Genomic DNA, 21,185 nt, shown 5'->3' with positions numbered 1-21,185 from the left:
GTTGTGATTAGTGTGTATGATTGCATTTTTCTTTGTATATTTTGTCCTTGACTTACAAAACATCTCTGAAAGATGTAGTGACTTTGCAAATTTGGGTTTTTCTCAAGAAGCACCAATTGTGATTACTTCTTCAGCTGCACATGCTTCACTTAATTTTTTTTCTTGTGTTTTCCCAAAAGTATCACTAAATCTCTTATTCAGGGTTAGAGTTAATTGACTTTAGTAAAGTCTGATTAACGGTATTATCCTTAGGCATAATCTTTTTCATTAAATCTCTTGGGTTTTTTTTTTTAATGCCATTCATTCGTTAGTCCTCCTTTGAGTTACATCATTTATTTTTTCATTTAACAAATATACATTCACTGCTTACACTATGCTAAACACAATACAGCAGTAGTACGGATATCATAAATCTTGAATCAGTAGGAGAACATATGATGAAATTAGAGCTAGCATACCAGAAACAGCCCCAAACCCACAGAATAGTTTATTCATTCAGCAGGCTGCAGTGCACAGCTGTTGCTTATGAAAGTATATCATCCATATGAACATCGTCTGTCAGGTGTGTTAAGGAAAAATGGTTGAGAACCATATTTAGGAGATAACAGAGCTAAACGCTATATTCTCAAAGCTTTGGGGGATTTGCCATTGGTGGAGGAGGGCTGTTTGTGTCTGTGTGTGTCTGTGTAAATAAAAGATTCACAGACCATTTTAAGGAGCTAACAAAATCATTTTTATGCCCACTTCCTAGGGATAAAATACTTTGCACATTTGAGCATAAACTCAAATTTTTGCATATATTTATCCAGTGCTTAGAGACTTGTTGAATTCCGTGAAGTTACCAGAGAACCTCTAACTTAAACACGTTGGTTATAAATATAATCTTCGAATAGGCTTGGCAAGATAAACTGATTTATATCTTTACTTATTCATGATTAAGACCTAGAATAGGCAAATAACTTGTCTAAAATTTTAAAACTGTGTAGTGGCAAAACTAGGACTGGAATCTATGCCTTTTGATGGTATTTTTTATTGGAATGATTTGGAGTGATTGCATGAAGGAAGTCATGTATAAGCTGGCCATACATTTTTGGACGGGGTTTTAACAAGTGGAGATGGATTGGTGATTAGATAATTATCAACATTAGCAAAGAAGTTCAGGAAAATGCAAGGTGTATTTGGGGGAAATGAGTGATAGAGAGTTTGTAGTATGTGTCGGAAAGGTTAGTTTTAAAGGATTTTAAATGTCAGGCTGTAGAGTTAAACATTTTGTAAGACAGGAACAGGAAGTCATAAATTTATTTCATTCTATTTTGTTTATTATTTTTGAGCAGAACAGTAAGCTAGTTAAAACAGAAATCAATGTGGTAACTGAATTAAGAGCTGGAGACATTAGGAATTTGTTTTCAGATCTGTTGGTAGGAGGATAGTGAGAGGAAAAAGTACATAAATAAATGGTGATGATAAGAATGGAAAGAATTTCAAGCAGAGAAAAGGCATTAAATGGATCACAATGTGGTTGTACTTGTAATTTGTGTTAGTTGAGTGTATGACTAGGGATATCATGTTATGTAACTATAAATTAATGGTAAAATTGAAAATATTTACTTTAATATTTAGATTAATACATTGTCCAGTAATCTTTCTGAACATAATTATAGGAGCAATCACTTTGTTGATTCAGCTTGTACTTAATGGATATATTACCATGGATTTAGACTTCACATATTGAGAAATGCTCATTAACTTAGAATAACCTATTTAAATAATATAGTTCATTTAACTAGTGATTTAGTTGTTAAAATTGAACAGTCTTTGATTTTTATATAGCCAGTTTCAAAACGGACATCAAGGGCTCACAATTTAGCTAGGAGAAATTTTGGACATATTAAAATGTTCTCCAAGAGAAGCAGTTTTGATAAATATTATATCTAAAAGACTGTAAAGAGGGGTATTAAGATATGATGTCTAGAAAGCCATCTTGCTCTTTTCCTGAGCATAATATTAGCTTCAAAAAAAAAAGATTCAATACAGTTGAACATTCATTTAATAAATTTACTTGAAACTTTTGGTTTAAACTTGCTTCTTTTTACTTTGATCACTTCTCATATTTTGTGTAGTTGAGAAAGAGATTATAAGAATGTTTATTATGGTTTCAGAAAAATATGAAGGGAAACTTATAAACTGAGGAAAATTATAAATTTATAAATTGAGGAAATAAAGGGGGCATATTTGTGATTTTTTGAGAAGTTATTTTGTGGTATTTTGCTTTGGGAAATTATTTCAAGTCTGTCTAAATCTAAGTCAGCAGAACATGTTGATTTGAAGTAGCAAAAAGGAGAAATGGAAGGAGGAAAAATTATCTTATTGGGATACGTTCGCCTATATATAGAGGTTGCGAAGCCACATATCACTGTACATTTTAATTTTCTTCTCTGCAGTATAAGCTATCCCTTAGTATCAATTTCATTGTCTAGATCGTTCTTATTTTAAATACTTAGTAAAATAGGGCAGCAACATTTTTATCTAAACCATGTGTAAGACAATCTAATAGTAATAATGAAATTTGAGTCATCCCTCCTTACCTTTTATTTGTGCTGATATAAATTTGTCTACCTAATTCCACTCCTCAGAGGGTAGAAATCAGGTATATATAATTTTCAGTGATTGGTATTATCTTTTTAGTAGATGATCATTCAGAACTTCTTGTTCCTCTTATTTTTTAGAAAATTGCTTAGATTATGATATACTTCAGACTTTATGCATATAGCCATACTGTGACATTCAAACACTGATGCTAATGTTTGTTTTTCCGGAGTTAGGTTTTAGTTCATGCATTATCCATAATTTTGTTATAGAATTTGCCAGTAAGAAACATTTACCAACATTTCTAAACATATATGGAATACCTGTTACTATGCACCTAAGATAGAAAATACCATTTTCTATTTTAAAAAAACATACAGACAACAAAACAAGTGAGAAATGAAGAATTAAAGTATATGCAAATTATTCAGATTAGGTGAAATGCTCCCATAAGGGGCAAGGTTGGGATTTCCAGCTGTGAGGTTGTAGCAGTACTGTTAATATTTTTCAGTAGTTAAGTTTTTCCTCTTTTGTTCTTATTCCTTTCTGTAGGTAACGGGTCCATATTTGAGAATTGAGAATTTTTCAGATTTTAAAAAATACATGGTTTGGCAGTTTCTTACAAATTTAAACATATATTATACTTAAGACACAACCCAGCAGCCCCACTGCTGGGTTGTTTACTGAAGAGAAATGAAGTCACATATCTGTACAAGATCCTGTCTGGGAATGTTTATAGTAGCTTTATTCATAATCATCGAAAGCTGGATGTTGATTGGATAAACAAATTGAGGTACATCCATCCATGTAATGGAATGTTACTTAGCAATGAAAAGGAACAAAAACTACTGATATGTTCAGCAATATGGATGAACCTCAAAAACATAATAAAAGAAGCTGGGCTCATGTTTATATATTCTATGATTCCATCTATGTGACATTCCATGAAATATATAGGGACAGAAGTCAGATCAGTGATTGCCATGGAATGAGATTGGGGTAGGTGATTGATTTCAGAGGCATGTCTAAAATGGGTGAATTTAGTTGTATGTAAATTATACTTCAAAAAATAAAAGACAATATGGTAGTTACTTCTTACCCTCCAGTTTTACTCTCTAAGGTTTCAGTGATCCACAGTCAACTGAGGTCTGAAAATATTAAATAGAAAATTGCAGAAATAATTATAAGTTTTAAATTGCTCACTGTTCTAAGTATTATGATGAAATCTCTCAGTGTCCAACTCTGTCCCACCTGGGATGTGAATCATCCCTTTGTCGAGTGGACCCACGCTACCTATGCTCCCTGCCTGTTAGTCACCCAGTAGCCACCTCGGGTATCAGATCAACTATCCAGGGATCGCAGCGCTTATGTTGGTCACCCTTACTTTACTTCATAATGGCCCCAAAGTGTAAGAGTAGTGATGTTGGCATATTGTTATAATTGTTCTATTTTATGATTATTTATTGTTAGTTTCTTACTGTGCCTAATTTAGAAATCAAACTTTATAATAGGTATGTATGTATAGGAAAAAACATTGTATATATAGGGTATGGTACTATCCTGGGTTTTAGGCATTCACTGGGGGTTTTGGATGTATCCTCAGGGAATGAGGGGGAACTACTCCACATCTACCATGTATTACAAAACATCCCCCATGGAGCCTGGGACTGTACCTTGTAACATTAATATTTTTGCAGTGAAACATGTGATAGCTATGTACATTAAGTGGGTTAAGCTTTGCTGCCATGTGAGTTTTTAGAGCTTTTTGGATTTTAAATTTACAAATAAAGGAGTGTGGATTAACAGCTATAGAAAAAGGACCACTAATGAAAAGCAAAATATACAACTGTTGCCAGACTACTTTGAATCAAACATGGAATTTATTTTTTCAAATCACTTTTTTTGGGAGCAAACATTGTGATAGTAAAAAAAATTAATATCCTAAATCCCAAGCCCCCACCCACCTTTAACATAGATAGTTGGTGTCTTAAGTAATTAAGAGTAGGCATTCATTCTGCTGAGCTCCTAGCCTTAGTACCTGGCATCATAATCTGCCGTGCTTAGAATGAGAGTTCCCACCCTCCTTCCTTCTTTCCATCCTCCCTTCTTGTCGTCTTTTTAATGTATCAACAGGTTCCTCTGCAGTGTGGTCTAAAAGGTGGTTTTCTTTTAAAGTATAGATAGGCACACTTTGCAGAAAGTCTCAGTGGTTAACAACTTTCTAGAGGAACACCTCGCTTGGCTTTTAGTATCTAACTTTAAAAAAATGTATATATCTTGTAACATAACCCTTTTTCTTTTTTAGCCAGTATGTATTAATTTTTATGTCCCAAATTTTAATACATTTTTAACAAAGGTATTTTTCCGGGAAAAATCGTGAGTTTCATTCCAAATACAGTTGACAACCTGTCAGAAACAAGTATAAATGATTTAAAACCCTGCTAAGTGAGGAAATAGGATGTATATCTTAGATGTTACTGGGACTAGGAGAGGTCACATTACTGCATACAAAGTAACTGGTTGTTAACTATATTTATTGATTGCGTTGTACATTTGTGCAGAGCCTTTATTAGATATGAGTGTTATATTGTGTTTTTGAAATATTTTAGGACATTGAGGTTTTTGTGTTGACATGTGATATAACTTTTTATGATTTAAATATTGTGATATAGGACAATGTATTTGGGGGACTTTTACCTTTAAAAATTTGTTCTCAGCTGCCCTTCGGGGGCAGAGGTCATCTCCATTTTCCTAAAGAATTAGAAAACTCTTCTCGTAGCACTCTGGGAGGCCAAGGAGGGCAGATCGCTCGAGGTCAGGAGTTCGAGACCAGCCTGAGCAAGATCGAGACACCCCATCTCTACTAAAAAAATAGAAAGAAATTATCTGGCCAACTAAAATATATATGGAAAAAATTAGCCGGGCATGGTGGTGCATGCTTGTAGTCCCAGCTACTCGGGAGGCTGAGGCAGTAGGATTGCTTAAGCCCAGGAGTTTGAGGTTGCTGTGAGCTAGGCTGATGCCACGGCACTCACTCTAGCCCGGGCAACAAAGCAAGACTCTGTCTCAAAAAAAAAAAAAAAAGTAAAAGAAAACTCTTCTCAAATAATAACTTCTTGGTTTATGTCTAGTTGCATACTTAGGTGAGCTTTTGTTCTTAAAAAAAAAAAAAAGAAATCTCACAACAAAATAGAAATGTCTATAATTAAAGATCAGAATTATTTAAAAAGTTACTTTCTTCTGGAAGAGTTGGTTTTTATTTAACTTCTGGTTAAAGCATTACGAAAAGTTTAGAATTGTTAACTAAGTAGATAGTACAGGTTGGATAAAATTGTTTTACTGCTTACTCTACAATTCCCAGGTACTACTTTTTCTAGCAGTTTAGTAGAATTTTTCCTCAGATAATTTTATGTTTTTCCTTAAAGCCTAATTAGAGCAACATTAAGCCCCTCTCAGAAAAACTTATTACCAATGTTGAGAATTAAATACAGGATGAAAATTTTAGAGCTGAAACTTTAGAAATCATTTATGTCCACATTTTTCAGATGACACTACAATGAAGTCTACCTGAAGGGTAAAGTGATTTACCCAAGGCCACACAAGTAAATCAATGGCAGAGCTAGATTCATTCTAGATCTTTTATCATGCAATCCAGTATTTTTCCATGTGTTGCATGGTGATGAAGTAGTTGTTTGGTATTCAGTAAGGAAAAAAAAGCTTATGTTGAGTTTGATAGTGCCAATTTTAAGAGTAAGAATATGGGAAGTAGTTTATTAGGGTAAAAGATGACTTCTTTCAAGGTCATTAAAAACACTCTAAAGTTCATAGTCCAATAATAGTTTCAGCTATTCTGTCTGATGTTCTCTCTGCACTGTCCAGTATGGTAGACACTAGCTACCTGTGCCTGTCAAGTACCTTAAATATGGATAATGTGACTGAGGAGAAGTTTTATTTTTATATAATTTTAATTTATTTAAATATAAGTAGCTACAGGGTGGGTGGTAGCTACTGTACTGGGCAGCATAGTTGAGAGATTACATTGGTACTAAGCACAGTTGATGTTTCATGTTTGCTAATGTTAGCTAATTTAAAAGGTCAAAATTGTAGGGGACAATCGAAGGAAAGGATCTCTACCAGGAAAAATACTCTGGTCAAGCCTAGAATTTGAAGACCCCAAATTATTCTATATTTAGAATGAATATGGAATGTTTAGTTTGGCCATGATTCTAGGCTTAACTGATGGCATGGACTTTGAAGCCAGTATTTCAATGTGTGGAAAGATTTGACAGGACTCAAAAGTAGGAAGAAGACATTGAGAGCTCTGATAACTTTGTAATTTCCCCCCCAGTTGTCCTGAAAATATTACTGAAAGATCCCAGAAAGAAAAACATAATTCAGATGTATCCAGGGCCCATGTTTATATATACTAGAATATCAGTCTGTCTGAAAATTGCTTTTGGTGGGAGATGAAACTTTAACTTCTTGAGATTGAATTATGTCCTGGTGCTTTAGCTAAAATTCATTCCACAACCACATTGCTGGTTCTGAATTTATAAATCTTGTGAAAATACAATGGAATATGTCACTTAAATTAATATTTTACTCCATATATAAACTGTCATTTTAGCTACAAGAATCAATTCATCTCTTAATTTGCTGGTGCCTTGATGAGAAAATATCTATATAAGAATTATCAATTCATGATACCACTTAGCACCCAGCAATATGAGTCCCTACATTAACCTGAGAATTGAGATTCTTGACTCAAGTCTTTGCATAGCCCTTCCCTTGAGATGCCTAATAAATTCAGGAATTAAGTAAAACATTCTGTGAGAAATGCAAAATATATTGATCATTTGAATGGATCACAAATGAATTTTCATCATTCCTAAAATTCCCATGCTCCAGTGGCCCTTGTTTGCAAGCTCATCTGCAAGGTCAAATGCCTTAAAGCAGTTTTGTTGGTTAATTTAGTTTTGTTATATTAATATGTTTAACCTGTTTAAAGCTAGTAATTGTCATTGCTTTTAAAATTGTTTTATTGCTATTATTATTTGTTACTCTTCTCTTTTGCTTACTTTGCTTCCAAAGCTCAGATTTGGTTAGTTTTTGCTCACATATTAGCCTAGCTGATGATCTGACAGATAGTGAATAATACTCAGTGAAACCTTAGACAATTCATTTAACTGCCTTGGCACCAGTTTCATTAACTGTAAATGAATATGTTGCAGATGAATCTCTTAGGACAGTGGTTCTGAAATTGGGGATGAGGTGACACAAAAAAGGGTGACTTTCAAATGACATCCCCCTCCTTTTATATAATGCAAGGTGTTACTGATAGATGTATATTATACATGGTTTGAAAGTATATAAAAGGCAGAATTCTTTTTTAGTCTCTCATTACTTTAACAACTTGTGATTCCATGTTCATGATCTTTCCACACTAGTCTATCTCAGCAAAACCAAATGACTCATTTTTACAAAACTAAGTCGACTTTGATCCTGTAAGTTGCTGAAGAAAGAAAAGGGCAAAGCCCTTAAAATATTGAAATTGAGATAAGTCAATAATCATAACTTCTGTTTAGTTTTCTTCTTATTTATTCACAAAGTATTCTGCCTTTACACTGAGAGAAAGAGAAGTTGTTTCTGACTACTGCAGAGAAATACAAAGGGGAGTTTTAACTTTAACCTTCATTCTGATAACGTAGCTCTTCAGCACATTAACCGGTATATCTGTGTCTCTCTGTGTGTGTATCTTTACATCTTTCATATCTTTAGTCATTTCACTAATAAAGACAATTCAGACTTTGGAAAGTAAACTTTGTGGCTTATTTTTTTATCCCGCTTACTTTATTCTAATAAAAAAATATTTTAAGCCATCTATTTTCTCTATTCCTGGCAGCTCTTATCGTGACTTTAATTGCCTAGTTTCCTTTCTGGCTGATCTATTGCTAGTCTTTATCTGGATGTTATTAAAGAATATAAATGCTCCATAGAGCACCATAGGCTCAGCCAGAATATTTTCAGATTCTCAGCTAAAATGAAATGGAACTGGTGCTTTAGCTGTTAAGTAAGTAGCTCAGATTTGTTGTCAGAGTTTGTGAGGGGCTCTAAATTCATTACGTTAGTTGTTCCTGCGAGGTAGCATTTGAAACCTGCGAGGTAGCATCTGAAAAATAGCTTCGGCTGTTTATAGATTGTGGTCCTTGAGCACCAGATAGTGGATGTTGGAATGTATTGCAGAAAAGCTGATTAAAGTACTAGGATCTCTAACAGTAAGAGTGGAAAGTCAATTGTAATACCTGTGTCTGACTCTGTTGGATGCACTTAAATATTTCCTTTTGAAAGCTTTGGTTTATTATCAGCTTTTCCAGGAGGAATAACATTTTTGCAAAAATGTGCGTTTTGGTGAAAACATCAATAAGGTATGCTTGATGAGAAATTTATGGAGGTAGACTGTTTTGAACTTTGAGGATCCCAAATACTTTGCAGTTTTATTACCTAGCTTATTAGAGTCATGTTTCACTATGACTAAAATTTCAATCGTAGTAGCTACTTTCAGTTCACAATTTTAATGTGTTTTTATTGCAGATCAGGGAGTTTACACTTACTCTAAAATACAAACTATGGCAGAATTTAGGTGTTTTTCTCTCTCTCTTTTTTTTTTTTTTTTTTTGGTGGGGGGCACTTTCCTATCCGATAAAAGTTGCTGGAGTAGAGTATGGAAATATTTTATGTAATCGTAAAACTTACAAATCTTTAAATGTACTTTGTCCTCCCCTTGGTAAAATATTTCAGTAGTTCCTCACTGACTTCAAAACAAAGGTCAGATTTCTCAGTTTACGGAGCCATTCGTAATCTTTTCATTTCTTCTCTGCCTCATCTTTACCCATCCCCTGCAGTGTCCTTTGCTTCGTGTGTAGAGATCTGCCATGTCCCTTCTCTCTCTCTGTTTGATTTTTTTTTTTAACTGTGGTTGCTTCTTTCTTCACCTGAGCATCACCTCTTCTTCCTTCAAAACTCTACTTTAGTTTCTCCTCTTCCAGAAAGGTTTCTTTGAACCACAACTCTGGCTTTTACTAATCTCACTTAGACTAGCTGGTAAGCTCTTTATAGCATTTCTTAAGGTCTTTTTTCATACTCCACTGTAATTATTTGTTACTTATCTGTCTACCTTAATAGAATAATATTCCTTGAGGTCAGAGATGATAGTGTCTTTTGGTTTAGAATCTGGCATATAGTCCTTTTGAATAAACGTTTGGTGAATGAGTGACTTCTAGAGATAAGTTTCCTAATTTGATTTACTTTGACCTTGGTTCTTCAAGCATTTGAGGGTATGGGTTATGCCATTTTCCTCAGAAAGAGCTTTTAAAATTGACTCTCTAACTTCCATATTGCTACCTAAAATGTTTAATAAAGGTAGGTCTTGGGCTTTGGGAAGGCAGGAGCCTAACTGGGTAGAGAACATAATAATATAATTTTTATCCCATCAGTTAGCTAAATAATCTAAAATATAATTTATGGGAAATTGTAAAGACCAACTCTATAATCATGAAATGTGCATTCTAGCTTATTGTTGAACCTATGACTTTATTGGCACACAAAATTCCCTTAGGAGAGAATAGATGTTTAACAGCTTTTTCCTCATTTGAAAATATCTGGTTATAGTTTCTAGATTTTAACCTAATCTAGAAGAAAGACAAAGTTAAAGCTAAAGAATCTTTGCTAATAATGAATTATAGGCTTTAAACATGTGCTTGGTAGCTCTGAGTTGTCTTTATAGTATTTGCATCAATATTCTGCATTCCATAGCAAAATAGAAACAATATGTGAAGAAGCCCATATTTACATATAAGATTTTTAAAAACAATTTGTTTCATAATATATTATAACATTTTGATTTAATCTAAAATTTTATTTCTTATATGTATACTTAATATTTGCTTTCATAAAATTATTTGGTAAGACATTTTGTGTAATTATTTCTTTAGTAACATAGCAAACTGAGTCAGTGTATTATAGCTGAATCATAGTCCTGGCTGTTCTTTTTATTTATTGAAGGAACAAACGCTGTATTATTAACATTCCTTGTCCTTCAATTGAGCTTGCAAAAGAAACTTGTTTGTTAGATCTTAAATACTCTAAGCAATTTTGTTATGGAGGGTTTGTAATTATATTTCTAGTTTCAGGCTGTGATATATTTTTAAAAATCCATGGTAGAAAAATAGAATGGGGAAAAATTACTCACGTCGCAGTAGTTGGATATCTGCTCATTTTCAGAGGCTCCCAACCTCCTTTTAAAAAATATTCTTAAGATTTGTTTGTTAAAATTTGGTATTGAGTTTGTTGTATAAAGTATAAAGATTACAGCATGTTAGAATATTATTGCCATTTAAGAATGTATTCACTGTTTTGGTTTTTGGAGCGCTGCCTCCAAGAGGTTCATGGCATTTGGTACGTAGTTCACGTATTTCTAGTCTACAGACCTTCCCTATCAAGGCAAAGGCTTCGTGGTTCTGATATTTGCATTTGCTACTGCTATAAAGCTCAACAATGGTAATTAATGGTTTTTTTTTAAAAACTTTCCATGTCATTACAAATAAAACTTGAGTTTTTTGAAGACTAGTAATTTGTACCTTTAAAGAGCCACATTATTTTGCTTTTGTCTCAGGATGTATTATGCTTCACAAGTATACTGTGACAGCCTGAATAGAAAAGGGGGGAGGGGACATTGTCTTCAGCTGGCATGCTGTTATCAGAGGGAATGTGTTTCTGGACACGAGATTTAGCATTCATTGGTTGTCTGGAGAAAGCTATTTCATCTGAGGATTGGACAAGAAGCTGCGTCAATTTGCTGCCCGTCTCCAAGGCACTGGTGATGCTGCCTTCACAAGCTGGCTAACGTCACGGCTCCATCACCCAGCGGGGTGTGGACTCTCTTTTTCTGTTCTTCTCTATTTAATTCTCTATTTGCTGCCTACTGCATTTCTTAATCTGTCTTCTGCCAAATGCTAACAGCATGATATTTTGCAATCATCTAGGTGAATACAAGAAAGACGAACTCCTAGAAGCTGCTAGGTAAGTGATTCCATTCATTTTAAGTGAGTATAATGCATTTAAGGGAGAAAAGGGGGAGGGCAGGTGGAAGACTGTAAAAATTATAACATGTTATTGTCTTGCTTGGATTTTATGCAATAATGCAGATAAGACCTGTACCAAATATTTGTATACTTTATTTCCCATGATTAGTGTAAATAATGATAAAATCTTTCAATATGGTGATGGTTATATGGTTAATTTTATTTGAAACATTTCTTAAGGTACCTGCAAACCCTAGTTGCCCGGCTTTTCAAATGATATTTGTAGAGTATTTAAATGCCTATATCTTCGTTTTCCTCTGAAGATTTTTTCTAGCAAAGCTTGAATGTGGGGCAGAAAGTAAAATCTGTTCAAATTTCAAATCTTCATTCTTTTTTGTTGTTGTTGTTCTTGGTCATTTATAATTTAATTGATTAGCTCTTTACGGCATTTTGTATGTATTTTTTTAACTCCAGTGTTTTAGATCATTTATCAGAATAAAGTTTGTTTGTAATTAAGATGACTTTATGCAGATAAATAAAACAAAAACGTAGACAGCTACATTATCCAAGATATACCATTATATGATGATTAACAGGAATTAATTAGAAATACAGTACTTTAGTATTGCAGGAGATTTATTGTGATCCATATAAAAGAAATCAAAGCAAACCCATATTATTTTTCACTCTTGTGTGAAAAAATTATTTATAAATATTAATAAGAAGCTCTATGATTTTATAGGAATTGACTTACTACCTTTTTATAGGAGTGGTAATGAAGAAAAACTAATGGCTTTACTGACTCCTCTAAATGTGAATTGCCATGCCAGTGATGGGCGAAAGGTAAGTTATTTAAAATGTAATACCCTTCAGTAATTTCTTTTTGCCTTGCAACAAAATTTTTTGAAGTTGGCATGTATATACGTATGTATATATAGCTTCATGTATGTACAGACATATATATGGATGTATTTTTACTGGCATCTTTTCACTATAAAATGAAATGCTGCTCTATCTGTTATTGGCAGTTCTGACATATTCATAGAGCTGGTGAAGCATGGATCTTAAGTAAGCCTTTTCTCTTAAATGTCAGGCACTGAAAGTTGTTTGTTACATAGAACTGCAGCTTTGTCGGTGATTAAAAATTACAACACATATTATTTTCTGTCTATGGTAATGGGAATTAGAAATATTTATGTCCTATTTATCCATCTTTGTTAGGACATTTGCATTTTTTATTTCTTATTTGGCAGAAGAAGATTTGTTTGCTAGATATTAACACTTTTTCCATTAAAGCAGAGAAAATGTTGATGATTTTTTTTAGATCTATGTAACAGCCTTGCTTTTTTGCTTATTATTATTTTTATTGATTTAGGTTTTAATTGTGGCATAGTGAAAGAAAATAGATTAAAATAGAAATATTTTTGCATTAATATACAGTTGTCATAAATGTAAGGTAACATATAAAAATATACACCTGGCAGCTTCATTATCTGCCTTGTATTCTTGCTAACTATAGACTGAAATGTAATTCTTTACAGCCTTTGATAATTGCAAAGTTTTGCGGTGATTTACCTAATAGACATTGAAAAACAAAACACTCTGTACTGTAAAGATTTTTTAAGATGACAGTTAATTTTTTTAATAGTAAAGGATAGCTTTTATATTTTAAAAACCTAAAATATTTTTAAAGATACACTGAAAATATTGAGGAAAAATAATCTTGTGCCTAGTATACAAAGAATGGATTCCTTTGAAATTATTTATAGTGAAATGTTATGGCAAATATCAGAATAGATGGTACCTCTTAGAAATAATATTTTGCTTTTAAAAAATTACTTTTCTGTGAGTGATAATTTCATAGATCAAAATTACTCAGTTTTCCTTTAGTGCTTGCCCACTTTCTCCCAATTTTAATGAAATCTCAAAATAGTGACAAGGAATTGAATCCCTCAGAATATATGTAATTCGTTATTGTAGATGGCTTGTATATTATGCCACATTTCTTAATGAGTATTTAGTTTCTCTGGATAATTTTGGAAGAGACTTCTGCTTCCATGGAAGATTAAATTACTCACATATATCAAGCTATAAACTAACAAAGATTTACTCAGCACTATTACTTACTCTTCGGAAGTGTTTTTAAATGGGAACTGCTCGTTTTTCCTTCAGTTTTGAAGTTGCTTTGGGGAATTTAACACTCTTGCATGTACTTTGAGCTGCAAATTTTATTTGGATCTTCTCAGTAGATAAAGTGACTTGTATCACTTTGCAGAAAAGGTCCTTCTTATCTGTGGTTAAATGCAGCTATGGTTTTGAGACAGAGCTTGTTTAGAGCCTACCCTAATTCAGTTTTCCATAGCTATTTTAATACTACAGACTTTATGTGAAATTACTATAGCAGGAGTCGATTTCCATCCCAGCTTTATTCTCCCTTCCTTACCCTTCTACCTTGACAGCCCCCTTTTCTAGTGCAGTAAATCATATTAAGGAGCATAATTGCTGATACTTGACAAATTATCTCTTCTCCCTGCTTCATACCTTACACAAATGTATAGAAGTCCTTTATTATTCCTTCTCCCCACAGGAGGATATAGTATAGACTTCCTTTGGAACCAATATATTCGTCATCCAAATTCCTATGGCTTCTTTTCTGTATTCCTCTATGACACTTGCCACAGAGTCCCTTAAATTGTAGTTATTCATAAATGTCTTTTTCTTCTACTCCTCTGTTAGCTTTCTTTGTATATTGCACAGGACAAGTCTGGCACTTTGCATTTAGCAGAAGCTTAGGATATGACTCTGTTGTTCTCTGATAAACATAATTTTATCCTCTGAGTGAGAAAACCATCTGCACTGTTTTCCATTTAGAAAATTAAATCAGAAGTATATGAATTGGAGATTTTATGTTTGCTATTATTATTACTACTAATATTCTATTAATTTATTTTTGGGTAATTATAACATGAAGGAGAGCTGTATATTTTAAGGTGTAGAACATTTTTAAGAATACACCTCAAGTATTATTCTACTAAAAGATTCCTAACATATAAATAGGGCAATAATTTTCTAAAATGTGCTCTTGTACGTTCTTAGATTATAAGTTTTTTAAAATTAAATTAGATAGAAAATGAAAAATAGACTTAAGCATTTATTAGGTTTTAGTGCTATGAATATACTATAGGAAATCATTCACAATTGTCCATCCATATGCAAAATGCAAATAAAATTTCAAAATTTAAGTTGAATGATATAGATATATATATATATTTAGATGCTCTCGTTTATGGCACAGAGCAATTCTTATTAGATGCACCGGTTGCAGTAAAACCATGAAGTGTTAAATGTTATGGGAGCTAGTGGAGATCAGAACAAGATCCCTTAGTTATGACAATATCTTTTGTTTTCTTGCTGTTATTGTCAAGAAAACAAGTTAAGCAAATCTAACTGCTAAATAAGGTGTCTCTGTCTTAGATATGTAATCTTTTTTCAGAACATTTGCATGCATTTATTTAGAATTAGGAAGTCAGATTGTACATCAATGGGAGGATAAAGATACTTTTTCATATAGTAAATCAGGCATGTAAAGTTTTTATTTCTTGAATTTCATTTTAGAACATAGTACAGAATCAAACCGTTTTTTAGAGATTTCCTAAGTGACTATATTAATGCTTAACTGAGCCCTTTCCTGTCTTAGTTTTTACTACAGTTCCTGGTTGGTAAATTTTAAAAACCCATGGAAATGTTAATTTCGTAATGGTTTTGGAAAAGAAATGTTCCTTATACTGTGCTTAGTAGGTGGAGAATTTGCCTAGAGATATGTGGGGGTTTGAGACTTGAGTATTCCTTTTTAATGTAATACGTGGGATTGTACAATGAGAGTATAAATTTTAAATAGTCTCTTAATTCTATACTGTGACTTGATGATTATCTAATTAGGTAATATGTGAGTGGCTAATTTTTATATGTCTCACAGTTTTCTAACCTGTAGAATTTTGAAAATAGTTAAGATTTTACGTAACTTATATTGTTATATTAGGCTTTTATTTTATATACAAATCAGAATTGGAGCTTGGCTACTGTAGAAATTTTATTGTTTTTTTTCTTCGTAAAAATCAAATGCAGTTTTTTGTTCAAATGTGCTACCATTTTGTTGTTCTAAAATGGTACTTTCATACAATTATATACATGCTATACTGATGGCCACTTCAGAAACATAGGGGTATAGATATAATTTCTTCTTCTTCTGTCTCCTCCCATTATGATTAGTTAATAACATTCCACAATTCCTTATGGCATTTAAGTGTAATCAGAACCTTAAAGTAGATTGTTTCCTTTCTAAAATTCTTTATTCCTGTATTTTCAAACTTTCAAGTGTCATGGGAGATAAATAAATATATGGCTAATGGTACTCATTTACAAGGAGCTCATAAATTGTTACAATGATTAAGACTTTATCCAGGATGTCCTTTTGCTGTGATACAGTTATAAAGTGCAGGTTTAAGGTGAGATTTTTTTTTCTGGCCTTTTATTTTTAAAGCATTAGTATTTAGACATGTATACCCTTCTGTAAGAAACCACAAATTTAGATGTGAACAGGCCTTTGGAGAGGCATGATTTAAATTCGGAAAAATTAACTGAAGGGTTTCTTTAAATGTCAGGTTTCTACTGTGTAAATATTTGCTTCCATAAAATCGTTAATAATGAGTAAGAATCAGGGAACAGAAAAGTAAAGTGTTTAAAAACTATTTCCAAATGGAGATCAATCAGAAATAAAGTAGAATTTAGTACCATACCTTGAAGACATTGTGAAAAAAGGGTGATATACTTGAAAGAGCAAATAGGCTGTGAGGTCAGAGCGATGGGTTTTCTGAGCATGTGACTATAGCTCTAGACTTTTTAATTTAGTCATTCTTAAGTGGGAATAATCATACCCATTCCCCAAGGCATTAAGATTAAGTGAAATAATGTGGTCAGTGTGCCTAGTACAGTTTATAGCACATAGTAGAACTTCAGTAAATTAGATCCTTTGATAAATTGAAACTTTGGAACATATTTAGAACGGATACATACTTTTGAGTACCCCAATGTTCCCTACCTCCTCACTTAAATTGTCCTTATTATCCAAGTCCCAGGTGGTATTTGGATAAAATAAACTGTAGGCTACCAGGTAATCTACAAAGCATATAATTGAATTAATTTTTTTTTGGAGCTTGGCCTTCCCCTCTTTCCACCCAGCATCACATTTAACAAATAAATTTGTTTAAATTAGCAGCTTATAAATTCAGAAATATGTTCTTGAGATATATACCCATTTTTAAACATACTGATTAAAAACTAATATCTGCCTGAAAATAGTGCCATATATTTGCTTGCATTCCATAAATCTCATCTATTGAAGCACAAGAAAAATGTAGGATTAGTATAATTTTTTAAATCTGCATTTAACTTTTAGGGTTGTATACATTTGTCATATTGTAATATAAGTAGAATTTCTCATTCTTCTTGGTTAGCAGCCCTCTCCCTGAATATAACTATTCTCAAAATATCATGTTGACCAGGATTTTAACAACTTTTATGTGGTAGATTGTTACTCTGAAGACCTCTCAATGAACCATGCCTCTTATTATTCATGCCCTTGTCTAATATTCTCCTACTTTGACTTTGAGCTTAGCCTGGAACTACTTTGATAAATAAAATTAGGCAGAAGTGATGCTGTGTCCTTTTCAGGACAAGTCCCTGAATTGGCCTGGAAACTGCTAGTTTCTTGCTTTTAGGATGCTCCTCCTTGGAACTCAATTGCCATCCCATGAGGTAGGCCAAGCAGCCATGTGGAGAAGAAGTGAGTCCTCTAGCCGACAGACCCACCTGAGCTCCCAGTTAAGCTACATGACTCTGTCCACGCATCCTAGATGTTCTAACCTTGTCTGAGTTCCCAGTCCAACCTCCAGGTCATCCTAGCACCCTAGCACCCTAACTCATACCACATAGAGCAGAAGAACTGCCCAGGTAACTCACCATTGTTGGGATGGTTTGTTACATAGTAGTAACAGATAACTGAAATGCCCGACTTTAAGAAAATAGAGCTCAACGCTTATTATTTATTGGGCAAGGAAGATTGCATCTTTTTCAGATGGATTACGGAAAATGGTTCTTTCATGGCTACTTGGAAGAATAAGTGAGGATTTTTAAATATATTCCAAAGTATATTTACTTCTTTAGATATGTTCAGTTATTTTGAATTTATATCTTACAAATTTTCTTTTCTTCCTCAAAATGCAAAAAAGTAATTTCATGTGCATCCTTTGGGATCATGGTATTATGGGATAAAGCAGGAACTTGAAGCTGGAAGAACAAATTTTAAATTTTAACTGTTATTAGCTATGTGATCATGGCAAGTTTTATTATATCTCTGAGTTCTCAAATTTTTCTTTTTTTTCTTGAGACAGAGCTAGAGTGCTGTGGCGTCAGCGTAGCTCACAGCAACCTCAAACTCCTGGGCTCAGGCGATCCTCCTGCCTCAGCCTCCCGAGTAGCTGGGACTACAGGCATGTGCCACCATGCCTGGCTAATTTTTTCTATATATATTTTTAGTTGGCCAGATACTTTCTATTTTCAGTAGAGATGGGGTCTCTCTCTTGCTCAGGCTGGTTTTGAACTCCTGAGCTCAAATGATCGACGTGCCTCGGCCTCCCAGAGTGCTAGGATTACAGGTGTGAGCCACCGCGCCCGGCCTGAGTTCTCAAATTTTTTAGCCTAAAAAAAATGAGGGGTTTGGGCTATGTGAGCTGCGCACAGTACCTTTCAACTCTAACATTTCAAGATTGTAATATATTTTGTTACTTATTTTTCGGCAGAGTTAGTGGTAATCACCAGTAATACAGAGTTGAATTGCATAAGAGTCTATAGCATCACGCTGGATATACACTCATGGTATCTGGAATAAAGTTTTTGTAGTGCTCTCTTCCCATTTAAGGAAGTGTTAGCATTACCTGGGGGCACATGGCTGACTCCCCCTGGCCTGTAGTGACCTTTATCATCCCCTTCTGTTCTTGCCAAATCATGGTAGATAAAAGGTCATACCATTTTTTAATTTCCAACTTTTATGGATCATAGTTCAGATGTTATCTGGGATTACAAGAAGGTCAAAATACAGTAAGTTGGCATCAGGGAACTCTTCAAGTACTTTAGGTTTAATTATATATCTAATCAAATCACTTCTTTAGAGTACGTCTTGCTGAGCAATGCATGTCTTACTGTAATACAGAAATCCCTCAGAGCAAGTTTTCTTGCCTACTTATGTTGGGATATATTGTATAAAATCTTTATGCTTATGTATATTCATTTTGTTACACTAAGGATTGAAAATGTCTTTTTTATATTTCATTAGGGAATTGCTTGTACTAAAACAATCTTTATTTTGTCAAGCATGACATTTCTACTGGTAAGGGTAATTAGTACCCATGCCAACTGTGCTGTTTCTCTCTTTGAGAAGGAATTTTTAGTAGAAGGGAGGCCACAGTGTTAAAAAGTCTATTTTACCTATATTTGGCTGCCCTCCTCCTAGCTTTGGATTCTCCTGCACTTACATCCAGAAACACAAGCTTCCTGCAGGTTTCCACATTAGACTACTTGAGGGATTGGGAAGGGAGTGAGTATTAAATCATTTGTGAGTATGATTCATTATTAAAATTTTAGTTAGTAGCCAAATTACAAAATGACACTTCAGCATCTGCTTTATAAATTGTTAGAATCTAAGTTTAAAGTGTGTTTTTTTTTTTTCTGCCTCTGCAAGCAAACCAAACTTGCTATTAGTAGGGTATATTACAACTGTAGCAGTAGCTGGAAAAACATCCATCTGGCAGAGTGGCAAGGGAAAAGGAGTAGAAGAAACAAACAAGGTGGCTTCAGCGCTATTGTTAATGTCCTCATTCTTCAGCTGAATGGGGTGGCGAGTAGTGTTGTTGTAGTATTATGCTTTATAACTTACATACTTTTATGTGTCAAATATTGCATATAAAGATATTTAAAAATATCCCTATAATGATTATGATTTGTATACTCTTTGGCTTGAACAAACTGTTTAGTTAATATCATTTGACAGAGTGTTCTGCAAAAAGTTCTTAAATCCTTTAAGTAAAGGGTGAACGTTTTATACTTTTTACAGTGTAAAAAAGGCTTGCTGAGGTGTAAAGAGAAGTCTGATTTCAGGAAACTCCTCCAGCCTGATGAGAAGTAGCAAAAAAGAAAGTAACAAGTTAATCATAGACTTAAGAATTCTGAAATTATCTGTAACTTGAATTAGCATTTGTAAAACAGTTTTTTGGCCACAATATAAAACCAATGCAATTTTTAATTTCATTGTGTACTGGTTACCTGGTGTCTTAGTCAGCTAGGACTGTTATGCCATTGAGAGGGTAGCTTAAACCACAGAAATCTATTGCTTACAGTTCTGGAGGCTGGGAAGTTCAAGATTAAGGTGCCAGCATGGTCAATTTCTGGTGAAGACTCTCTTCCTGACTGCTTTCTTGCTGTTTCCTCACATGGTAGAGAGAAGAGAGAGAGAGCAAGCTCTCTGGTGTCCCTGCTTATAAGGGCACTAATCCCATGATGAGGTTCTCACCCTTATGACCTCATGTAAACCTTATTACCTCACAAAGACCATCACGCTGGAGTTTAGGGCTTCAACATATGAATTTTAAGGGTATACAAACATTCAGTCAATAATACCTAGCTATTTTTGCATCACTGCCTTTTTTTCCCTTTTATTAAAAAGAAAATTGGCCTGGCACAGTGGGTAATGCCTGTAATCCCAGCACTTTGTGAGGCAAAGGCAGAAGGATCACTTGAGCCCAGGAGTTCAACACCAGCCTGGGCAACATAGCAAGACCCCTATCTCTACAAAAAATTTAAAAATTAGCCGGGTTGGTGGCACATGCCTGTAATCCCAGCTACTTGTAACACTGAGCCAGGAGGATCGCTTGAGCCCAGGAGTTCAAGGCAGCAGTGAGCTATGATGGTGGCATTACACTCCAGCCTGGGTGACAAAGTGAGACCCTGTCTCTCTAAAAAAAAAAAAAAGAAGAAGAAAACAATAATCATTCAAGAGGCCTCCTAATTCTCTCTCTTTCTCTCTCTCACACACACACACTCCATTCACTCACTAATTCAATTGAATTAGAATTATAAAAGGAAATTTCTAAAAGTGTCAAAAATCTTCATAATATGCGTTTTAAAATAATGTTTTCAGTTACTAATAAGAAACGTTTTTCTCCAAGAATGGCACCAATAGTAAAACTTTAGAAATACGCTATAACTACCATGCATGATCACTTGAAATGCATATTTGGGTAGCCAAACTAGTAAATTGGGAAATAGACTAATTCTAAATATAAAATGTTTCATATTTTAATTTTCCTTTTATAAAGGTGCTTTAATTTATTAATGGTAGCATGATAATACCCTACTCTTGAATACCATAAAATGTCCATTAAAATAATCTCCTAGTTTCAGAGAGTG

At 33.8% G+C, this 21,185-nt stretch overlaps 1 protein-coding gene across 2 annotated transcripts in view; it reads left to right on the top strand.

The window, feature by feature from the left end:
• TNKS (tankyrase) overlaps nucleotides 1-21,185 on the top strand; it is a 162,365-nt gene that overhangs the window by 76,514 nt on the left and 64,666 nt on the right. For both annotated transcript variants that reach the window (XM_045535409.1, XM_045535408.1), the window contains exons 4-5: nucleotides 11,628-11,664; nucleotides 12,434-12,509. In XM_045535409.1, coding sequence (XP_045391365.1) covers nucleotides 11,628-11,664; nucleotides 12,434-12,509 — 113 coding nt within the window. The remainder of the gene's footprint in view (nucleotides 1-11,627; nucleotides 11,665-12,433; nucleotides 12,510-21,185) is intronic.

This window comes from Lemur catta, chromosome 22, assembly GCF_020740605.2.
Source record: "Lemur catta isolate mLemCat1 chromosome 22, mLemCat1.pri, whole genome shotgun sequence".
In the NCBI taxonomy this organism is placed as follows: domain Eukaryota; kingdom Metazoa; phylum Chordata; class Mammalia; order Primates; family Lemuridae; genus Lemur; species Lemur catta.
The sequence above is the reverse complement of the archived record's forward strand: the minus strand, read 5'-3'. Positions and strand labels throughout refer to the sequence as shown.